The sequence below is a fragment of the Rhyacophila brunnea genome, unplaced genomic scaffold (genome assembly GCF_057557595.1).
Source record: "Rhyacophila brunnea isolate RB1 unplaced genomic scaffold, BYU_Rbru_1.0 scaffold_11, whole genome shotgun sequence".
Lineage (NCBI taxonomy): Eukaryota > Metazoa > Arthropoda > Insecta > Trichoptera > Rhyacophilidae > Rhyacophila > Rhyacophila brunnea.
The window spans coordinates 6,639,188-6,660,748 of record NW_028232763.1 but is presented as its reverse complement, the minus strand read 5'-3'; the positions used below and the strand labels follow the sequence as shown (position 1 = coordinate 6,660,748).

General features: G+C 33.7%; 2 protein-coding genes across 7 annotated transcripts in view; one reads left to right on the top strand and one right to left on the bottom strand.

The window, feature by feature from the left end:
- The window catches only part of dlg1 (MAGUK family member discs large 1), a 219,045-nt gene that overhangs the window by 41,713 nt on the left and 155,771 nt on the right, over window positions 1-21,561 (bottom strand). For 3 of the 6 annotated variants that reach the window (XM_085958518.1, XM_085958526.1, XM_085958551.1), the window contains exons 3-6: window positions 11,567-11,691; window positions 9,867-9,911; window positions 5,451-5,543; window positions 3,564-3,641 (exon numbers count right to left, since the gene is read on the bottom strand). In XM_085958518.1, coding sequence (XP_085814644.1) covers window positions 3,564-3,641; window positions 5,451-5,543; window positions 9,867-9,911; window positions 11,567-11,691 — 341 coding nt within the window. The remainder of the gene's footprint in view (window positions 1-3,563; window positions 3,642-5,450; window positions 5,544-9,866; window positions 9,912-11,566; window positions 11,692-21,561) is intronic. The other 3 variants (XM_085958654.1, XM_085958543.1, XM_085958534.1) reach the window with 2 other exon arrangements.
- The window catches only part of LOC147078321 (4-vinylanisole receptor-like), a 106,639-nt gene that overhangs the window by 1,687 nt on the left and 83,391 nt on the right, over window positions 1-21,561 (top strand). The gene's annotated exons all lie outside the window — the stretch shown is intronic.

Sequence of the window (21,561 nt, the reverse complement as noted above, 5' to 3'; positions counted from 1 at the left end):
ATACCCCTACAATGGAAAGTCAAAATACTCTAAAATACATAAAGTTCACTTATTTAATAGATGAGTTTTTCTCATTTTTCTCAGAACTACCTAAAATCGTTTTAGGGGCTTTTGAAACTCGGCACTTCAGATTTTCCTTGATCTTGATTTGTCAATAAGAAGGATTAACATTTTTATCTCATGAAAAAGCTGAATGACAATAAATTAATAATGTTTAAAAAGAACATGTATGTAAACAAATAAGGAAACAATAGCTGAAACAGAATTAAATCATCAATGAAATCATTAGTGTTTGCCTGTAAAAATACAAATGTAGTAATATTATTATAAACACAGTAGGTATTGGGATTTGCTGAAATATCTGCCATTTCTGAAAAAGACGATAACAAATAAGACAAATTTCGCATTAATAAATGTGAAAGAATTTGTGAGATTGTGAGGTGTTGTTATGAAAGAAAAACAGTGTTTAATAAAATTGTTATTGACATTTTCTGTTGCGTCAGTCAGCTGGGGCTGGCCCCTGTCGTGAAATTTAAAATTGGCCGGGGGCCCATGTGTGCTCGCTTAACCGTGACCCGTGATTCGTGAACACCGCTACCAAGTGCAAAAGAAATATGTACGATAGTGACGGCAGTGTTGCCACATCATCCCCGTTCCTCCTCTCTTGACGAATTTATTGTGTCCAGTGCATTGTAAATAATACATAAATCTTCCAATGATACACTGAAATATTCACAGCCAAATAAAAGACAGGTTGTATTATTCGCTATCACTTTAACAGCATTATCAATGGTACTGTGGATCTATTTCAATATTTTCAATAATATGTTGTCAATATCTTATAATACCTAGGGAAATGTTTGAATAATCTCATGAATACTATCTAAAGTCTATACTATTCTATACATATCATGTATAGAATATTATATTAGTGCCCACCGTAGAAAAAAGATTGGCAAACTCGAACCAACGACTTTAGTTAGTTGGGTCCATATTATAATATTTATAAGTACGAGTATATGATTCTTATTTTATAACTGTACCCAGTAAGATAATTCCAATATGTGAATAAGTCATGTTGAGTTCATATTTTAATAATAAGATGCTTGGTTACACGGGCTTAGTGCTAACCATTAGTACTAACAATTCGCACTAATCCTGCCACGTCGTGTAAACAGGCCGAATTAGTAATGAGCATTAGTACCTATTCACAATGATTAGTTAAAAGCCCGTGTAAATTAGCCCTTATTGTATTATTTTGATTGACTAACTCATTTTTTATAAGCCAGCATACGATTGACAATAATATTATTAATCAGAGCCCAATTTACCATGGGGCTTAAAGTGCCATAGCTCAGGGCCGCTAAATTATTAGAGGCTTCGGAATTCGCAAAATAAAATTTGAATAATTTTAGACAGATGAAGCAGCTGCCTGCGCGAGTTGATAGCTACTGTCAATAAAATATACTTTTATTGAAATCAATTATTTCGAAATAATTAATTTATACTATCCAAAAAAATGTAGGTGCCTATATTAGAAAGAAGCCACCACAGACGTTCAAACGTTATGACTCGCAATAATCATCAATTCGCAATACAAAACATTCGTGGTTAAAAGACGTGCAAAATTAAGAAGATTATTAAAAATATTCAACATTACGTTTAGTAAAGTAGTTTTTCTGCATTATTATTAGCCCTTTTAGCATAAATCCGGCCCTGATGACAATAACAAAATAATGAAAACCATTGTTGTTATGTTTCAAAAGATATCCCACCTAGATGAACCTATCCGTTATTGGATAAACTCCACAGCTCATTAAAAAAAACTTCCAGAATCATGATAACCTAGAAGATAACAATAACATTGACATTTAAGACAACTATGATTCTTAATTCTTTAATTTATTTATGATTATTATTATAAAATGGTTGCAGGTCATTAATAGCCAAAAAAATTCCATCTAGGATTTCTAAAACAGCACAAAGCCTTCACAATACAATGCGTTGATAGGTATCGCTAACGAAAAGAGGCTCACTAAACGGTAAAAGCTTTTGCAAAGTGTCTTTTCCGAGACAGGCTGTCTCTCTAAAAGCTCAAAATGAATAATAAAACAAGAAAAACTTTACGACTCATGAAGACGCTTACGACCACAAAATTATACACATTTTTCAACAATGTATAGATTTTTTACCTAATATTTTTCATAACATTTATCTTCATAGGTAGGTATGTCTATTAAAATTTTTAATAAGCCCGTATTATAAAAGCCTTAAAATCACAAAGTATATGAATACTTACTGATAGATAACATTTAGGTACCTAATATAATGCACACTAAACTTTTTATTTTATAGAAAATAATGCATTTATTTACCTATTAATATTTTATGCCTATATTTGTTTTAAATTTAGATAATTAAAATATGTATTCATGTGACTTGAATTTAATAAGTATTGCAATCAATATTTAATGATTTCATTATCATGTGGACAACTATTAGGAGCATGAATTAATATTTAGCCCTAGGTACTTGCATTTGCTAAATGTCTACTTAATGTAAATTCACTGTGAAAATGAATAAGGTACTATGTCGTAGTATAATTTTATTATATCCAGAGTGTAAAATTAATATAACTAAATTATGTAGGTAGGTACTGAATTGACCGGACATGGTGGCTTCGCTGGCAGGCTCTATGAACTCGGTCTAGTTACCCTTTAAATATGCCCATGGGGCGGAGAATTAATTCAGGGTTCAAACCACATCCACCGGGAATCTCCTAAAATGTGTACGTAAAGGGAGGAGCTACTCAAGTCGGTTCAACTAGCGATTGGGCCCATCGGACCGTCCGACCTGGTCGCCACGAAGGCCAATTTTGTTGCATTTATAAAATTTGCGGCGTCATATTACCAACGTGAAGATCTCTTCACTTAGAATGTTCTGCAGTTTTGTATTAGCTGTTCTTACTACAATTTTTAATATTACCTCTACGTGCTCCTCTCTCCCATGGGTACTCTTAACTTAAAGTAATGTAATTTCACATTTGAGTACTTGGTAACCTCATTCTTAGGTAACTGCTCCTAGTCTGCTAAAATGGTGATTCTCGTCCCATTAATTTCAATGTCTATATTATTAGATAAGTGGTGTTACATCAATCTGAGATGTAAAATGTTTTGAGTAGTTTAAAGGATAAAAATATAATTCAAAATGTCTTTTATTTAGCCGTATCATAATATCTGTAAAAAGCTTTAGTTTGCACTTTAATATACAATAAATTAATAACAGTGTCACAAATATTACAAACAATGATTAAGCGTGTACACCCATTATAATAATAATAATGTAATATAGATAATAATATTATAACATAGCTACGTTCACACCAAATAGATAAATAAATCACCCATCAAAAAATACGTCTCTCAAACGTTTCCAAAGCTAACGTGCATGCGAGTAAGTGAAACCCTCGGAGCGTAATTTATTATTACTGCAATAATAAAATTTACCTCGTGTACGAAAATAAAGCGGGAAAACATAATTCCGTGACAAGATGGCGCACTCACCGTTGTCGACGTCCGGTCTTCGGCGACGACTTCCGGTTCCTGCGACGGCGAGAGGCGCAGACTGGCAACATTGTTTTGCTGAAACACGAATGAATAATATTAATAATGCATCCTTGGCCTGCTCGTAAAATCGTACAACTTCTATGAAGACCTCTACGAATATCCGATAATGATAATAATGTATTGTAAGGCCGATTATTTATATGTTCAATATAAAAACAGTGTAAAGGCGGAAGACCACAATAAAGTGGTAGATGGAGGTAGGCTGCTAAGATCCGACATAAATAGTGCACACTAAACTTTGTCAGTCAAACGTATTTGTTTTCATTGTGGTCACGGGGCTTAAACGTCGTCCAATAACGCCGTGGGTCCCAGGTTCGAATCCTGGGTCTGGTAAGTATACATATTGTTTTTCAGTTTGTGTATGAGTCAGAGTATGGACCTTATAAGTTGAGCAAGTGACTGACATCCATTTCTCGTCAAAACAAAATCTGTTAATACAAACCTCCACTCTGTGGAGGCCCATATTATGATCTTAATAGGATCGGACATGGTCGAAAAACAACTAAAAACCGTAGATAGTGTCTGTTAGTTCTTAAAATTCAATTAAACCCTGCCTAATCCAAACCATAGTAGATGATAGTCAAAAAATATTCGTTTATCTATAAAATATCTAAAATAATGCCACTAAACAATACATAAATTTAGATATTTTATAGATAGAAGAATATTTTTTGTCTATTATGATTTGGTTAGGCAGGGCTTAATGAATTCTAAAAACTAACTAGCACCATCTGCAAATTGTATTCTTAGTTCGATGAAAACAAATTAGTATGACTGACAAAGTTTAGTGTGCACTATTTACGTCGGTTCTTAACAGCCTACCTTCACCCATAGCCACTGCCACAACTGGTGTACATGTTCACTATTTTCTCTCAGTCAGTAAAAGGACACCGCATGATTTCATAACTGAAAAATAAATATTTCCCAAATACATATTTTTCAAGTACTCCAGTCATGGGATTCCACCTTATTCCAACTATTTCCAAAATGCATTCATTGTATGAATGTCTCCGAATTTTCACTTAATTAAAATATAATCTGCTTTTTAACCCAAAGTTTATTTTGCATGATAACTATCATTATAGCCATAATTTACTTAGAGGTATTCATAAAAAATATCTACAATAACTTAAAAGATAAAATGTCAAATATTCTTTATGAAATAGCTCATTTATAACCTATTTACGATGTTACATTTTTTGAAGAACGATGCGTAGTTGATTTTCATTTTTTCAATGTTGTTTAATAAAGGTTATTTATAAGAAATAATTTTGAACCTACGTATTTAACAACATAACTATAAAAGTAACATACTTATAGATTTTTGCGTTAAATTATTTTTAACCCAGCATATATTCAGTCAACCCCTAAAAAGATATATTATACTTTTGTTATTATTCTTAATTGTAAATTAAACTTTTTTTAATGTATTCTCTAACTTGCCGTTCCAACAAAGAAATGGCCACTAAAAAAATTCATTTATATTTACTAATACAGTTTTTTCTAGCGCTTTCCTAATTATTTTCGAATTAAAATAATGTATTCAAATTAATACAAAATTAATTACCGCTGTAAAATATATTTCGCACTGCCGGAAAATGTTATGTAGGTATAAATATATAATGAAGAAGAAAGAGAAGAAGGATTTGAAAAAAAAACATTTAAAAAAACCTCTAAGCTGGCGTAAAAATATTACCGTTTACACAATAACCATAAACAAACAAAAAAAGCTAAAAAAATCAACATTGCCGCAATTCGAAAGGGGTTCTTTCCAAATTTAAAATAAGTACCGTGAGAAAAATATAATGTGCAAACAAAACTAACTTGCTGATCATATTCGGGATCGTCGCATTGGTCATCCTTAAAGTTGTTGATAATGGTCTGTGCCAGTGGCATAAATGACTCTTCCGGGAAAGCCTGTGAACAAAAAGCGCTGCAGATACACGTCATGTGCGGCGAAGCCTCTTCGGACAACCACAAGGCATGGAAATGTTAAGACTTTATAAGTAGCTGACAGAAGCGGCGCAAGTTTTCAGGCACGCCATGTCGTTCGTTCTGGGCGCAATGACTGTTTTGACATGAAACGTTGTAGGATTCTATCTACCTACTTAAATTCTTCCACAATATTAATTATTGTATATCCTAAAATTAATAATTAACCTATAATAGCTTGTATTTCCCTTTATGTAAAGCCAAAATTTTATAGTACCTATAATGACTTTCATGCTACACACTACTACCATGACTTATATTTCAATACAGCTATAGCAACATGAAATCTGTCGAATACAATATTGTTTTTATATTTGAGGCGCCCAGTATCAAAGTGGGCCAAAGGCACTTTTCAGCGTTATTTACATTTTATTGCCAAACAATTCTTTATGTCAATATCTACCACTCTTATAATTTTCGTGCATAAAAAACGGCCAGAACCTATGCTAAATCGACTTTTAAAATGTGCATGAATATCAAAAACGGCCAAAGGATTGACGAGCTAATCCCAGGCCTAAAAATATACAAAATCTAATATGGCTGCCATAACATATCCTTCGTCTGCAAGAACTGTCATGTTTCAATAATTTAATAAAATGAAAATTATTTTTAACCGTGTTTTTTCTAGTTATTAATAAAAAAAATATTAATACTCTAATAAGTTTTGGTAAGAAAAAAATACGGCCATCTGCATAATTGGTTTCAAACTCGGCCAGAAGATCATCACGTATTATCAAAAACGGCCAAACTGAATAATAAGTATCAAAAGTGGCCGAGAGCATATTTTAATTGTCAAATTGAGCTTTGTATTTGTATATTAAGAAAAATATAATATATAAATATACATTGTCAAAAGCATAACTACAGTTTTTCACCCTTCCTGTAAAAAACATCAAGGCCACTTTGATACTGGGCGCGTCATTTAATTTTCACTCTTGAGACCAACTCCACAGACTGAACATATTTTACGATGAATGGTAGTTAACCATTCACCCAACATATTGGATTCTTGCTCTGGGTCAAACTCGCATTGAAAAAATAACATGTGATTTTTACCAGATATGAGGGGATCGAACCCGAAATCACATTGTCAGATATACGTTTACTTTAAATTTTCTATGGCCATGTATAAGAATATCAATAGCATGATGTGGTCTTTCGTGGGATAACAGCTATGCACTTTCAACTACTTAATAGATTATAAAACTTCGTACAGCTTGCACAAAAGTTTCTTCAAAGATATTTGAATGCGTAATATGTAGGTCAATTACATTTTCATTCAACTATTCAGATAAAATCAGCAATAACAATGCAGGATCTATATTTTATTTGTACAAAGTTTCTACTGGTTCCCGTGGAAGAATTTTAACAAAACATCGATTACCCGATTATTGTGTGTATATTGCACAACTTAACTTACTGTAAAATTTATTATTTCAGCTGTCTTTCCATTTATTTTAGCCCAGCTTGCGTTTTTAAAGTGGTGATTCATACAAGTGACTACCCACAACCCACAACCTCTACTTTTCAGTTTAAAAGTGCAAGACTCTTCAAGAACAAGTGGTTGAACGAACGACAGAGCCATCTTTGCTAAGCGAGCAGTTTTTTTTCAAAGAAGAAAGTTTCAACGTGTACAGCCTTTATACTTTTTAATAAATTAATGAAGCCCATTTAGCCATCAATACGTCCAGCTCTTCGAAGTTTCCATCTTTTCTCAGAAGTCCGACGTACTCCGCCATCTTTGAACAGCCTCGATTCCTGTTTGTATTTGATTGCACATTTAAATAAGCAGACACAACGAAAGCATTACGGTTGATTAAAACAAATTAATATTGAAACTACTCGTAGCATAAATGAAATATTATATAATAATAGTAGACACAAAATATTATACACATATATAAACGTGTCCAGTAATGACGTAATTACGATATACTATGCAAATAATAATATGGATACATTATTGTGACAATATCTAGTGAACCACGATTAGATATGTAAAAAACTAATACTATATAATTTTCAATGAAAAATATAATAATTGTAAAAAATATGTTATACTAAACTGTAACCGTTCTATGACAGCTCATTTTATGACAGTTTTTTTTGTATTTGTAAGTTTATCATTGACTTAAAGAACATTTATTTTAAATTTTAATGATTTTAGATACCTACTCTTTGAATATTGATTAATTAAAACGCTTTAAAATAGAGCTAATCAGTAAATTGTATTGAATTGCATACATCGTAAAGCTGTTACTACTTCTTTCTAATCGCATTAATGAGTTAACGTTTAAAACAAATTAAACATTTTTTTTTATTCACGAAAAAGACACAAGATTTGAGAATGTAACATTCTATATTTATTGAATATACATAATTTGAAAATATCTCATGCATATTATACACACTAGAAAAAATCATTTTGAAGAAAAAAATAGACTCCCGACGGGACTTGAACCTGTATCTGCTGAATTCGCTCCAGTATGCTTTTCCAATTATTAAGCTACGGGCATCTTAGTTACGACGATTTTAACTAGTAATTGTTACATGAAATGTTCATCGAATTACGTTATAATGTTGGCTATCAGTTTTAGTATATTAAATTAAGGTAGGTATCAATTAATTCCTTAATTACTAACCGATGTCGCAGATTACTCCATTATTTAGTTTCCAGCAGATACTGGTTCAAGTCCCGTCGGATGTAGTATTTTTTTTCTACAAAATCATTTTTTCTAGTGTGTATATGCAGAGATATTTTCAAATTATGTATATTCACAAATTACTTACATTAAATTCTGTGAAATGTTAGTATCTTAAATCATTGTAGGCGAGTAAAATATGCATGATTGCTGTAATATTTAATGAATTATGAAAATACAAATAATTGACAAGACTGCATAAATGTCTATAGTAAAATGATTATTGAATAAATTATAGATGAAAGAAGATAAGACATGACATTTGACACATATGATTAGTGCCTATCTAAAACACAATAATAACACAAATATTTAGTATTTCTTCAAATAATATTCAATGGAGTTACTCATAAATCAGATTAGAACAGTTAGTTAGAGAATAGATGCATATTACTAACATTAGTAAGTAATTAATGAACAAACTGATTTTAATGTACCTATTCTTACTATCATATAACATGTATGCTACGAGTAAGCGGAAATTAAAATATTAATTTGTCAAAGGTTTTGAGGGAAAAGCCGGACAGTTCAAAAAGGTTAATCACATCGATACAGATACAGGAATTACAAAAATAACAATGAATACAAAAAGATTGATTAGACAACAAAAACAGTTATAATATTATGGCAATACCAGCGTTTTCACAGATGTCGAGTAAGCTTAACTCTTTAATCAATTTTGGGATGATTCGGCGCCATTAACTAGACAACACCGACTGAACCAAGGAACAAATGGACAACGGACAACTACACGCCGCACAGATTAACAAAATACGTGGATAATTAATAAATATGAGTACGTTTTCAATCAGCAAGTAGACAATTGTATCTACATATTATAATAAAATGTTGTTATAAAGACTCATATCAATGGTTTGTTGTGTATATCCCAATCATGAACAGAACTATCGATCAATATTATTTACAAATTAGACAATATTCAGCAAATTGCGCAATTCAGTGGAACTTCTTATAACGAGCATAAGTCGTTCCAGAATCTAACTCGTTATGTGAAACACTCGTTAAGCGAAACAATTTTTTATTTGTAAATTATTTTTTTTTAAAAAAAGACTTATTATTAGAAAGCTTTCTAGAGACATTTGATTTTGCCGTATCGTCGTCCAGTTGTCCAATCGGCGGCGCCGAATCGTCCCATTCCCACTTGATCCATTGAGGTGCAACCACTTGCAAGCCCTGCTAGTTGTTTGAATCAATTTGTATCTAGCTATTAAGATAAAATTCTTCGACATCTGTTAAATTATGTAAGTAGTAAGGAATTGGACATGATCCAAAGTAAGTGTGGGCAAATAATAAAGACAGCAAGAGAAAAATGTCAAATGAAACATAATAGTTATGTTTATCTACGATTTTATTTCCCAAACGGCGAAGTTCGAATACTTAGTTAAAATATTATGTTCTGATGGTTTCTTTTTATTAAGATACACTTCGGGATCAACGAGGCCATTCGTTAGTTGTGACAGCTTTAAATCTAATGTGCATTTCCACTCGTAAAAAAACATATATTTTTCACTGTGTCAACACTCACCGGATATAATGTGTCATCATCATCATATTCCAGTTCATCACTAATCTATAATAATGTGAAGTTTACTATTTAATAATCTCCATTATTATCTACATATTAAAAATAAAAATAAACAATCCTGCAAAGGAAAATTATAAGACAACACAATCCCCAATGTAACCTAGTATTACTTTATCAGATGTAACCCAATTGAGAGATCATTTTTATATAATCAATATACAAATAATTGTCTAAATTACCCTAAAGCTAACAAGCACTTACGCTGTTGTATCAAAATAACAGTTTCTTTTATAAAAGAGACCACTTATATTTTTAATATCTGAAACAATTTAATAAATCGATTTCCTTTATAATAATATAGAAATCAGATTATTATAACTGATATTCTCGCTTATATTTAATAACGCAATTAAAATCCAATAATACATAGGTTTTGGTATATTATATCGTTAAACATTAGGCCCATAGAAGGCGACGTGGCGAGGGTGTGAAAAACAGCTGGAGATTGTCTACCGCACTTCACAGTTTAGTAGCGAAGTCGTGAAATTTTTGTCTTTAATTATCTCGGAAAATAGATTGACGTCATGTCATTTCCATCATAAAACCGACCACGAAGATTGTTTTTAAATAACCATGCCTTTGCTTGTACAAGGTGGTTGAGAAAGTTAATTACATTGAGTCATTATTACATATTCGAATTCATGGTGATATTGAAAAATTTGCTCAATTACAATTTTTAGATGAAGTGTGCAGTCAATTTTATTTCCCCACTTATATCTTTAATTTTCTTTATGGCCAGAATTAAATATGTTGTGTAGTCCTCTTGTGTTGTTTTCTTGTTCAGTTTTTCGTGATGTGTTTGGAAGTCAATTTCATGATTATATTATCTACACAGAGTTCCGAGAGTTCATCGTTCTTTTTCTAGTGTTGAGCAGTTGTTGATGACATGCTACATAGTTTGAGGTGTGTAGCCATCATCATAGATAGCAGTCATCTACCTCAATTTAAATCTTTTTATATATTATATACATTTAGATAAATAAATAACAAAGAAGACATAGACGTGTGGCATGAGGAGCACCCGTCGTTTCACAGAACCTCAACGGTTACAAAATTGGCCGCTCCAAGTCGTCGATGGTGTTTGGATTAGGCCTGCTTTCTAGTAATTGTTTGTAAGTATATATTTGCCACGTCGCCTTCTCTGGGTGTTACGCCTTAATCGTTGCTATAAAATCATTATTTAAAACGAAGAACATGCAAATATACCAGAATGACTTATCAACTGAATTTTAATTGCAGATATTACTAAAAATTTGACTAGTAGTAGGTACTACACATTATTGGTCTTTCATGGTTATTACCAACATGAAGGCTCTTATATTAATCTTTATATATGCACCATATCATTAGAAAAATATGATTTTGCTTGATTTCCTAATATTATATTTATTTCGATATTACTGTCCACATTACAACCTGATTAAATATTAAATTTATTAATTTTGAAAAAGGGCATTTGATTTAATAATTTTAACCAATTAATATCAAGCAATAATCTCATAAAACATAAGTAAATATTAAATGAAAAGATTGTTTGTTTTAAATTAGATGTTATGCAGAAAACAAGATTAAAACACCATCTAATACGTAGTGTTGTATAATTATTGCATCGTCAAATTTATACCCTAATGGTTACTTACTTCTTTTAGGGCCGCAGCTTCCTGGCTGACCTCCCATTTGTTTGCGATCCGGATCGTCTCAGCAGTTTTCTGTTGCACCGATTTGGAATCATCGAGTAGAGTTAATTCGTAGAATTCTTGTATATCTGAAAGAAATCGTAAAATAAATAAACCAAGAGCACAAGCATAGACCAGATTAATAAGATAGGAATGGAAAGTCAGTCGATTTTGAATTCGGATTTTGTTTATAACTTAATGAAGGTTAGACTTTAAAATTATTGTAATACAAAGCCTCCGGAATGCGCTTAACAGTGGCGAGAGGTGGAGGTAGGCTGTTGATGATTCGACATAAATAGTGCACGTTCAACTCTGTCAGATATACTTTTTTTTCATTGAACTAAGAATATAATTTTCAGATGGTGCTGATTAGTTTTTAAAATTCAATTAAACCTCGCCTATCCAAACCATGATTGTTTGGGTATGCTATGCGCGATCCTACAAAAATAGTACTACTGTTTTGTTTTTGTTGAACACATATTACAGATGGAGTTGTTTAGTTTTTTTAATTCATTAACATTAAGCTATGCCTAAACCAAACCATAATCGATAAAAAATATTCTTCTAAGTATGGATATATAAAATATCTAAAATTATGTATAGTTTAATGTCATAATTTTCGATACTTTATAGATAAACAAATATTTTTTTGACTATTATCTACTATGACTTGGAATATGCAGGGTTTAATTGAATTAAGCAGTCGGAAGCCAACAGCGGTGGAGTGAGGTTGTACAACTTCGCTTGCGTATTCGTGTCGCATTCGCCTGGTTACTCGCGAACGTTTATAAATACGTGATACAACAAAAATAATATTGTTTGTAAATGAATTTGACAATAAACTCAACATGTGTGGTCCCATGTGATTTTGACAATCAGTGCCAGTGCTTGAGAAAAAGTGAAAAATATTTATTGTTGCACGGATAGTGCACTTTGTGCGGGGAGTGCGTCAAACGCTGTGAAGCGAGGGGCTGTCCACACTGTTTTTTGTTCACACTGTTGCGCGAATTCCAAGACCGCGTGAACGGCAAAAACAATAAAATGGAAAACACCACAATGGAAGTGAATGAAACGAAAAAAACGAAGAAGAAAAGAAACGATGATGAAGAGGAAGTGGTTGGAGAAAAAGAAGAAGAATGGCAGACGGTGACCTCTGGAAAAAAACCCAGAAGAGACTCTGGGGTCACTCCAAAGGGAAACCAAAACATCGTCATGATAGCGACGGGAAGTAAAATTCCATTAAAGCTGAAAATAGCGCAGATGCTGCATAAGGCAGGAGTAAAAGTACAGAAAATTTACAATAAAAATTTAAAGACGTACATCCAAGTAGAAGACGAAAAAGAAGCAGATAAAGTGAAACAAGCTGGAGAACTCAAAGATCTCGGTTTTGTGACCAAAGAGAATGACTCCTGCTCTTATGGAGTAATAAGAAAAGTCGATATTGATATGGACCTCCAAGAACTGCAAATGGAAATCAAAAGTGATGCAAAAGTAATCAACCTTAAGAGGTTGACAAGAAAAGGTGATACAGGAGAGCTGACAAAGACCTCGTCAGTCAGTATTAAATTTGGGGAGAAAATATTGCCGAGAACAATTTACATATATGGAGTCTCTTTTGCTGTAGAACCGTATGTATTCAGGGTTATGCAATGCTACAAATGCTGGCGATATGGGCATATCGCGAACAATTGCGGACGTACAGTAGAAACATGCCCTAAGTGTGGTGAAAACCACAAAACCTGCGAAAAAAATGAGGAAATTACGTGCATCAATTGCAAAGGCAACCACGCGGCAAATAGCCAAAAATGCCCAAAGTGGCAAGAGGAAAAGAATTGCAAAGAAGCAATGAAAAAAATGAACATACCTTTCAAGGAAGCAAAAAAAAATATGTTAAATAATAGCTATGCTGACATATTAAAACAAAAAAAAAAAAAATCGTAGGAAGAGATGAAAGCGAAACAATTCAAAAAACTAAGGAAATCAAAAAGAAAGAAGAAGCGGTGGTAGAAGCTTCAGGCTCAACAATAATAGCTACAGGTAGTAGCGTAAAGCCTACAAAAAATAAGAAAAATTCAAAAGGGAAGACAGAGGTTAACGCGATGGGAGAAATTATGAAAGTCTTGCTGAAAGGGGGAGATTGGCAGCAGATCATTAAACAACTAATAATTAAAGCAGTGGACTGGGTATGCAAACACTTCAAAGAAGGAAACTTAGGGGAAATTCTAGGGGAGGTTCTGCAGCAAAATGGATAGTAAAAAACAAATTAGGATTTTACAATGGAATGCCAGAAGTATGAAGCAAAAGAAGGATGATATAGAACTCTACTTAATAAGACAAAAAATTTCAATAGCATTAATCTCAGAGACTTGGCTGAGGTCTGAATTAGACTATCTGAAATTCAATGATTACACGATGTATAGAAAAGACAGAGGGGATGGTTACGGAGGAATAGCGATACTGGTGCATAAAACACTGGCGTCTAAAGAAAAGACCCTACAAGGCCTTCCTACTGAACTGGAGGCATGTCAAGTCGAAATCAGAGGGACACAAAAACTAAAATCAGTGACAGCAATATATTGTAAACCCAATGTTACCATTCGGAAAAACGCATGGAGCAGGCTCTTCGATCAAATGGGAGAGGGATCAATTATGGGTGGGGATTTCAATGCACACCACCCAATGTGGGATCATATACTTCGAGACGCAAGAGGAGAGGATGTCGCTGACGTATGTCTTGACTCTGACTTAGTAGCGATTAACAATGGACAAAGTACCAGGGTCGCCCCTCCAAATCAGAGAGGAGCGGCACCGGATATAACATTTATCTCCAATGAGCTGGTACTGGAAACCGATTGGAAAATAGACTCCGATACTATGGACAGTGACCATTTACCCATTATCATCGAGTTTGTGGAAAATCAATGCCAAACAGAAATGATCCCAAGAAGAAATTACCCTAAAGCAAACTGGGAACAATATCGAGAAATCATCTCAAATGACATAGACAGACTTACAGAACCTACCAGAGATGTACAAGTAGAGTATGATAAATTGGAGGCAATATTGAATAATGGGGCAAATTCAAGCATTCCGAGACTCAAAGTATGCAGTCACCCAAACTTTAGACCAAAACCATGGTGGAACTCCGAAGTATCAAAGGCAATCGCTGAGAGAAGGCTTGCCTATACTCGCTTCAAAAAAATCAGTTCAACAGAAAACTACCTAGAACTAAAGAAAAAGCAAGCCACAACTCGAAAAGTAATCCTAAAAGCCAAAAGAGAAAGTTGGAAAGCATTTTGTGACTCCGTCAACTCGGAGACTTCCTACTCAGAAATGTGGAGAAAAATGAGTTGGATGAAGGGCAAATCGGGAAACAAATTCAAAAATCAACTGGATGAAAGCATGGCGTCACTCCTCCTTGAACAACTAGCAAGTAAAAGTGACGAAACGAAGGAAGAAATTGCAGAACAGGAAACATATAATCCTAATGATACAATGAATGAAATTCTTACAGTGGCGGAACTAAGATCAGTAACCAAAAATAAAGACACTGCCCCCGGCATGGACGAAGTTTCATATTCCATGATCGCTCAGCTGCCAGAGACCGGAAAAAATAAACTAGTGGAGATATTCAACTTAATCATGGAAACCGGAAAAGTCCCTAGGCAATGGAAGGAAACGATGATTATCCCAATCTTAAAACCAGGGCGAGACCCTACCCTAGTGTCGTCAGTCAGACCAATTGCACTCATATCATGCATGTGCAAAACGTTCAACCAGATGATTGCAAGAAGAATCGAATGGTTTGCAGAGAAAAAACAACTATTTCATCACAATACTACGGGATTCAGAAGGCAAAAGTCGACTCTGGAGAACATAGGCAACCTAGTACTAGACATCAATGCAGCACAGGTCAAAAACGAAGTAACTCTGACAACATTCCTGGACATCCAGGATGCGTATAATAATGTGCATGTGAAAGAAGTGTCAAGGGTGTTGAATGAATGGGGAATCGGTGGGAAGATCACTAAATATCTTAAGCAGTATTTAAATGAAAGAAAAATCACCATGTGCATTAATAATGAAAAGAAGAGTACGGTATGCTCTAGAGGCCTTCCGCAAGGAGACCCCCTATCCCCATTACTATTCAACATTCTTACAACTGACATATTAAAGTTAATAACAAGGGTCAACATTGTACAATATGCAGATGATTTTGCACTTTTTTGTTCGGGAAAAAGAGTAGATGAATGTCAAAGGTTAATGCAGAAGAGTCTTGACGAAATAAAATTATTATTGGAAACGCGAGGCCTCAAAGTAGCTCCCAGCAAAACTAAGGTGGTACTTTTTGCCAGAGGCAAGAGACAAAACCAGCTTAACTTAAAAATCGACGGCTCTATAATAGAAAGAGTAGACACTTATAAATTTTTAGGTATGAACCTGGACTATAGACTAACGTGGAAGCATCATATTAGTCATTGCGCGAATAGCCTGACACAACCTCTGAACATACTCAAAGTACTGGCGGGAGGTGGGTGGGGCGTACACCCCATTCATATGAGAAGGTTATACACGGCACTCATTAGAAGCCGATTAGATTACGGGAGCATGTTTTACCACTCCGCTGCAGAAACTAATTCGGTGAGGCTAGATCGCATCCAGTCCAAAGCATTAAGAATATGTGGAGGATTTATCAGGACAACGCCCATTCACGTGCTACAAGCGGAACTCAGCGTACCTCCACTGAATGTCAGGAGATGGGCACTGGCTACCAAGACATGGATGAAGTGGAAATCTATAATAGATAACCCCATATTGGCAAAGGTGAAACTCCTATACGAGCTCGTTGAAAGCAATACATACTATGAGAAAAGAAAGCTCCCACTACTGGTAGGAATCCTTAAAGCCACAGAAAGTTGGGAGGTATTAAATACAAAATGCCTAGGTATGTATTCGCTGAGGAGGCCAGTTGGTACCTACGACCTCAGCTCTGTTATCCAACTAGAGGTCAAAGGAATAGACAAACCAAAACGGAGCATAGTATCCGATAAAGCAAGAGAGCGTGTCGGAAAAAATGCTGACAGAGAGGTACGCAGGATGGAGCCACCTTTATACAGATGGATCCAAAGATCAGAATAGAGCAGGAGCAGCTCTTGTGATACCAGAAGTAGGTATAAACAAGAGCTGGAAGCTAAACCCAGCGATACCAATAATGACGGCGGAACTCATCGCGATAAACGAAGCAATTAAATACACTTTAAGCGATGATTTCTCGGCGCAATCCGCTGTCATTTTAACAGACTCCAAAAGCGCTTTACAACATCTTGCCGCAGCAACTCGCTCACATAACAGTAAAACCATAGCATACCACATCCTTGACCAGATCGACGCCAAGAAAAATAGAGGAGGAGATCTATGCCTTCAATGGATCCCATCGCACATGGGCATTGAGGGAAATGAAAGGGCAGATGATCTGGCAAAGGAAGCCGGCCATTCAGGGGTACCACATCAGTGGATACCAGAAAACCTGGACTGGAATGAGGCTATAAAAAAAATGTGCCATAGTATGTGGATAGATTTTCACCATAGGGCATCATTAGAAAAGGGGAAATGGAGTAAGTCAATTCTACCATCACCACGAGAGGTGCCCTGGTTTGTAGAGTCTTCTTTGACGAGGAATGAGCTTAAGTTAATTCTGAGGCTAAGAACAGGGCACACCATGGGCAAAAGATTTGATGTCCTCATGGGAAGAAGCGAATCGCAGCTCTGCGATGAATGTCATGTTTTAGAGGACATTGTACATATAGCACTGCAATGCCCCAAATATGAAATTCACAGAGTACAGCTGCGAATTGCAGATATCTATGAGAATGTCGACGAATTGAAGGGTGTCCTGGCGGTGGGTAAGACGGAAGAGCTAGGCAAAATTGTAAAGTTATTTAACAGAATAGGAGTGAGGACCTGATCGACGGATCCCCTTCTAGAAGAGAAGAGGCGATATGACAGCGAGTCGCAGTCAAAGCCTCGGTAAAATCACAAAAAAAAAAAAAAAAAATTGAATTAAAAAAAAAACTAACCAGCACCATCTACACATTGTAGTCTTAGTTCAATGAAATCAAATACGTTTGACTGACAAAGTTTAATATGCAAGATGCTTCGCCACTGGTGCTTAAATATGACCGATATTGAATGCGCGTTTCGATTATGTGAAAACTTCAAGTAACATAATCTTTAACGCGTGTTTAAGTTTATACAATATTTCTCTAAATTAAAATTCATTATTAACACACCCAAACAGTAACACACTTTCCATTATTTCTGTTTCCTGGGTACACGATTTAAAAAAAACATTTCTTTACACGTCATAATATGTAGATAATTATTAATTATATAGAAACATAACCATGTATAAACCTGCTTTGTAGTTTATAGGTACACGGCAAAACCTCATATAAAATAAACCTCGCATTGAGTGGAGTTCGACTACACGTTTTCGTTTGCTGTCAAGGGCTTTCATCACTATATTACCGACCCAAGTATCTCGAATACGAATATTTCGAATACCCAGGTTAACTAAAGATGTTTTGTAAATTCCTTTATTAGTTATTACTATATTAATGATGAATGTATAAATCAATGTAATAATTATTATTACCTATTAAATATAACTCATAGAGGTCATCTGGCTTACTCAACATTTTTGGTAGGTATAACGTTATTGTACTCGAATTTAAACATTAATATTGTTATGAAAGAATAAAAAAAATGTTTAGAATAGGTACGTATAAAGTTTTTTCATTGGAAACTAAACTAACCAACCGAAAAAAATGTTTTTTTTAAATGGTACATGTTCAAACACGCGCGTTAACATGATATTACTCCCTACTTCATTTACCGTTTGTCAATTTATGGCTACGGCAGTATGTTGTAGCCTAACCACTGAGAAATGTCAATAGAAATGGCGTATTTTAAAAAATACTACCTTTTTCATAGGTCAATAATTATTATAAAACAATTACATTTGAATGGTCAAAGACATAGCTTATAATCAGTATCTTTAGAATTATCTTCAAATGTGTTAAACGTGCCCATTTTTTGAATAAGAAAATGCAATATTCTTGTCAAATTTGGCATCACATAGATTATAAAAAATATTTTTTTATCGTAAATATTTCACTATAATAATGTTAACATTAATTTTACTAATGGTTTTGTAAATGCGTTTAAAAATTAATAAATCTAAAAAATCTTAACACCACATGGATGTACTGAAATATGACTATATTCTAAAACATTAGATCGAGAGGTTTAAAAGAATACTATTTTATGTAATAAAAATACTTTATGCAGTCATCAAAGGATAATAAGGCTTCAAAATTAGATAAATAGATTATCTACAACGTTTAAAAAATGTACAGGGTTATGCTCTGAAAATACCATAAATCCTCCATTTTGACCTACGTTGGGCATGTGGGCCCTTAATGACTATGTTATTTTCCGTATGTCCGGATGGCTTACTGAATAAGAAGCCCAACCAACGACGCAATAGAATTTTTGAAGCATCACTTTTTTTGTAAAATATATATTTTAGTGCATTGTATTTTTTTAGAAATATAATATTTTATATTCAGTAAATAGACATTATCCGTAAAATACTGAATATGAAACAAAATTCAAATCCCGTTAGTATTGTTGTCTTAATTTTTTTTAACTAATTACCAAAGCCTATCTTCCTTCAACATACACCCTTCACAACTGCTATGTATTTATTATTAACACTATAGGGTCGACAATAGAGAGCCGTACTTCCAGAGTAATAAATGAAAAGATAATAATATAAACTGCTGGGGTATTTTCAAAAGTCGAACTAAAACGTTTTTCGCGGTAAATTTTCCGGCGTTTCCTTTATTCTCAGGGCGCGTGACGAATTCGCATTTCCGCCCAACGCTCAGGCGTCCCAACTACCTAAGATATTTGTACCAACATAACATAAAATATATAAGACATCAGCTCTTCGTGTAATTTATCGGAAGGTATATATCACGCAAGTCGTACCGCAGGCTGTGAAATGGGACCATTTCTCACTACTTAGTCTAGAATATCATTGTGCTTAATTCAGTTGAAGCGTAGTACATAGGTTTGCGTACATTTAATTGAAGAAATTACACAGGAAAGTGAACTTTTTCTATGTTTTTTTTTTTCATATACTTACAAAGTTTCATACAGATTTATTACATAATTACAATCATATAATGATCTAGATTCTATTGTGTTTGTAAATTTAGTATGTTATTACAGTATTACATTTCTTTCTGATTAAATTTAATCTTGTATTGTAGTGAAAATTATGCAAAAATATATGAGTCGCTTAGAGTTATAACTCACATATTCCAAAAATCTAGTTTTGAGATAATCGCAAAAAACCACCAGAGCACTATTTTTTATAATTAGAAGAAACGTATTGAACTCCCTTGAATATTAATGAGTGGGTGAGTCGATTTACATTTTTTTAAATATATATATAATACTCTTAACGCTGCAGATATACAGCATACTATGAAAAATAGAGCTTCCTGATTGGTTAGAAAGGTCTTGGTAACAAAACTCACATTATTCTTTAAAATATGTGAGTTATGACACCAACAGTGAACTTTGTCAACGATTTTCAGATGGTTTAAAGTGACTTTTGATGCCCAACTATTTTCTGTATATAGATTAATGGATTTAGAATCACTTGGCATATTTAACTCAAAAACGACAAAATTTCTAAATGTGAACTCCAATCGACTCATTAAGAAGTTTAAAAGTTTCTATGCTAAGAAATATAATATATTCAACCATTGAATCGATAATATGTATGATCTCAAAATAAATTTAATCAAGATTAAGTTTCATATTACATTTTAAATAATAAATACATCGTTATTGATGTGGAGTTAGCTTACTTAGCTAAATATTACATTATTGTGTGGTACCTTTATTAAATTCTAAATTCATTTTTCATATGCTGCTTAATTCATGTGAACATTATACTTTACTTACGCCAAAAGAAAAAAATGCATTTTATCAAAACTTGGCAAGACTGTATTATCTCGAAATAATACTATAAAATTAACTAAGATGGAAGAGTGGTAAAGTTTCCGCTGAAGAATTCATTGAACGCAAGTTCGAATCTCGTATCTGACAAATTAATATGGTGTTTTTCACAGTGTGTTTGATTCCAGAGAATGAACCTAATCAGTTGACCAATTAGATAGCATAAATTTCTCGTAAAATGCAATATTTTAAGATACATCGAGGTCGAGTCAGGATCCATATCAGTTTATTGAGCCAATGATGATGATAATCCTTGTATTAATAAAGTATATCAACGCATTTAACCCAGCGCTCGAAATGGAAAAGTTTACGAACCGGAACGCTCGACAATTTTCTGAAGATATTTAGAAAGTTATCTAAATTTATGTGTATTTTATAAAAATAAGTGTGTTAAAAGGCTTATCTAGTTCAGACGATCAACATATTTTTTCCACGAGACAGAGCAATAATTTTACCGATTTCATGAAACGGAACGGCGCTCCGGTGCGTTCCGGTCCATTTCGAGCTCTGATTTAACCCCGTTTGTTGATCAGCAATATTATTTTTATAAAATGACATTGAATTATGACTTTGACACAACATATCGTGAAAGACAAACAGCTCTACTTATAGATATTGAAACCACAGTCAACCAAATTTAGTACAGATCAATAAGGTATATTGAATGTGGTTGAACAACGAACTCAATCTACATTCCAAGGTGCATATTTGTAATTCACGTTTGTTGGCAATTTTGTGTACGCAAAGACCCGGGGCACTGTCAGCTCTGTAGGCCTCCTAGCAAAAATTTTAGGTATACGATAAGCCGTCAATGAATATTAAAATACTGGTATAGTAAAGTAGGCAGGTCTTTTCTTATTCCT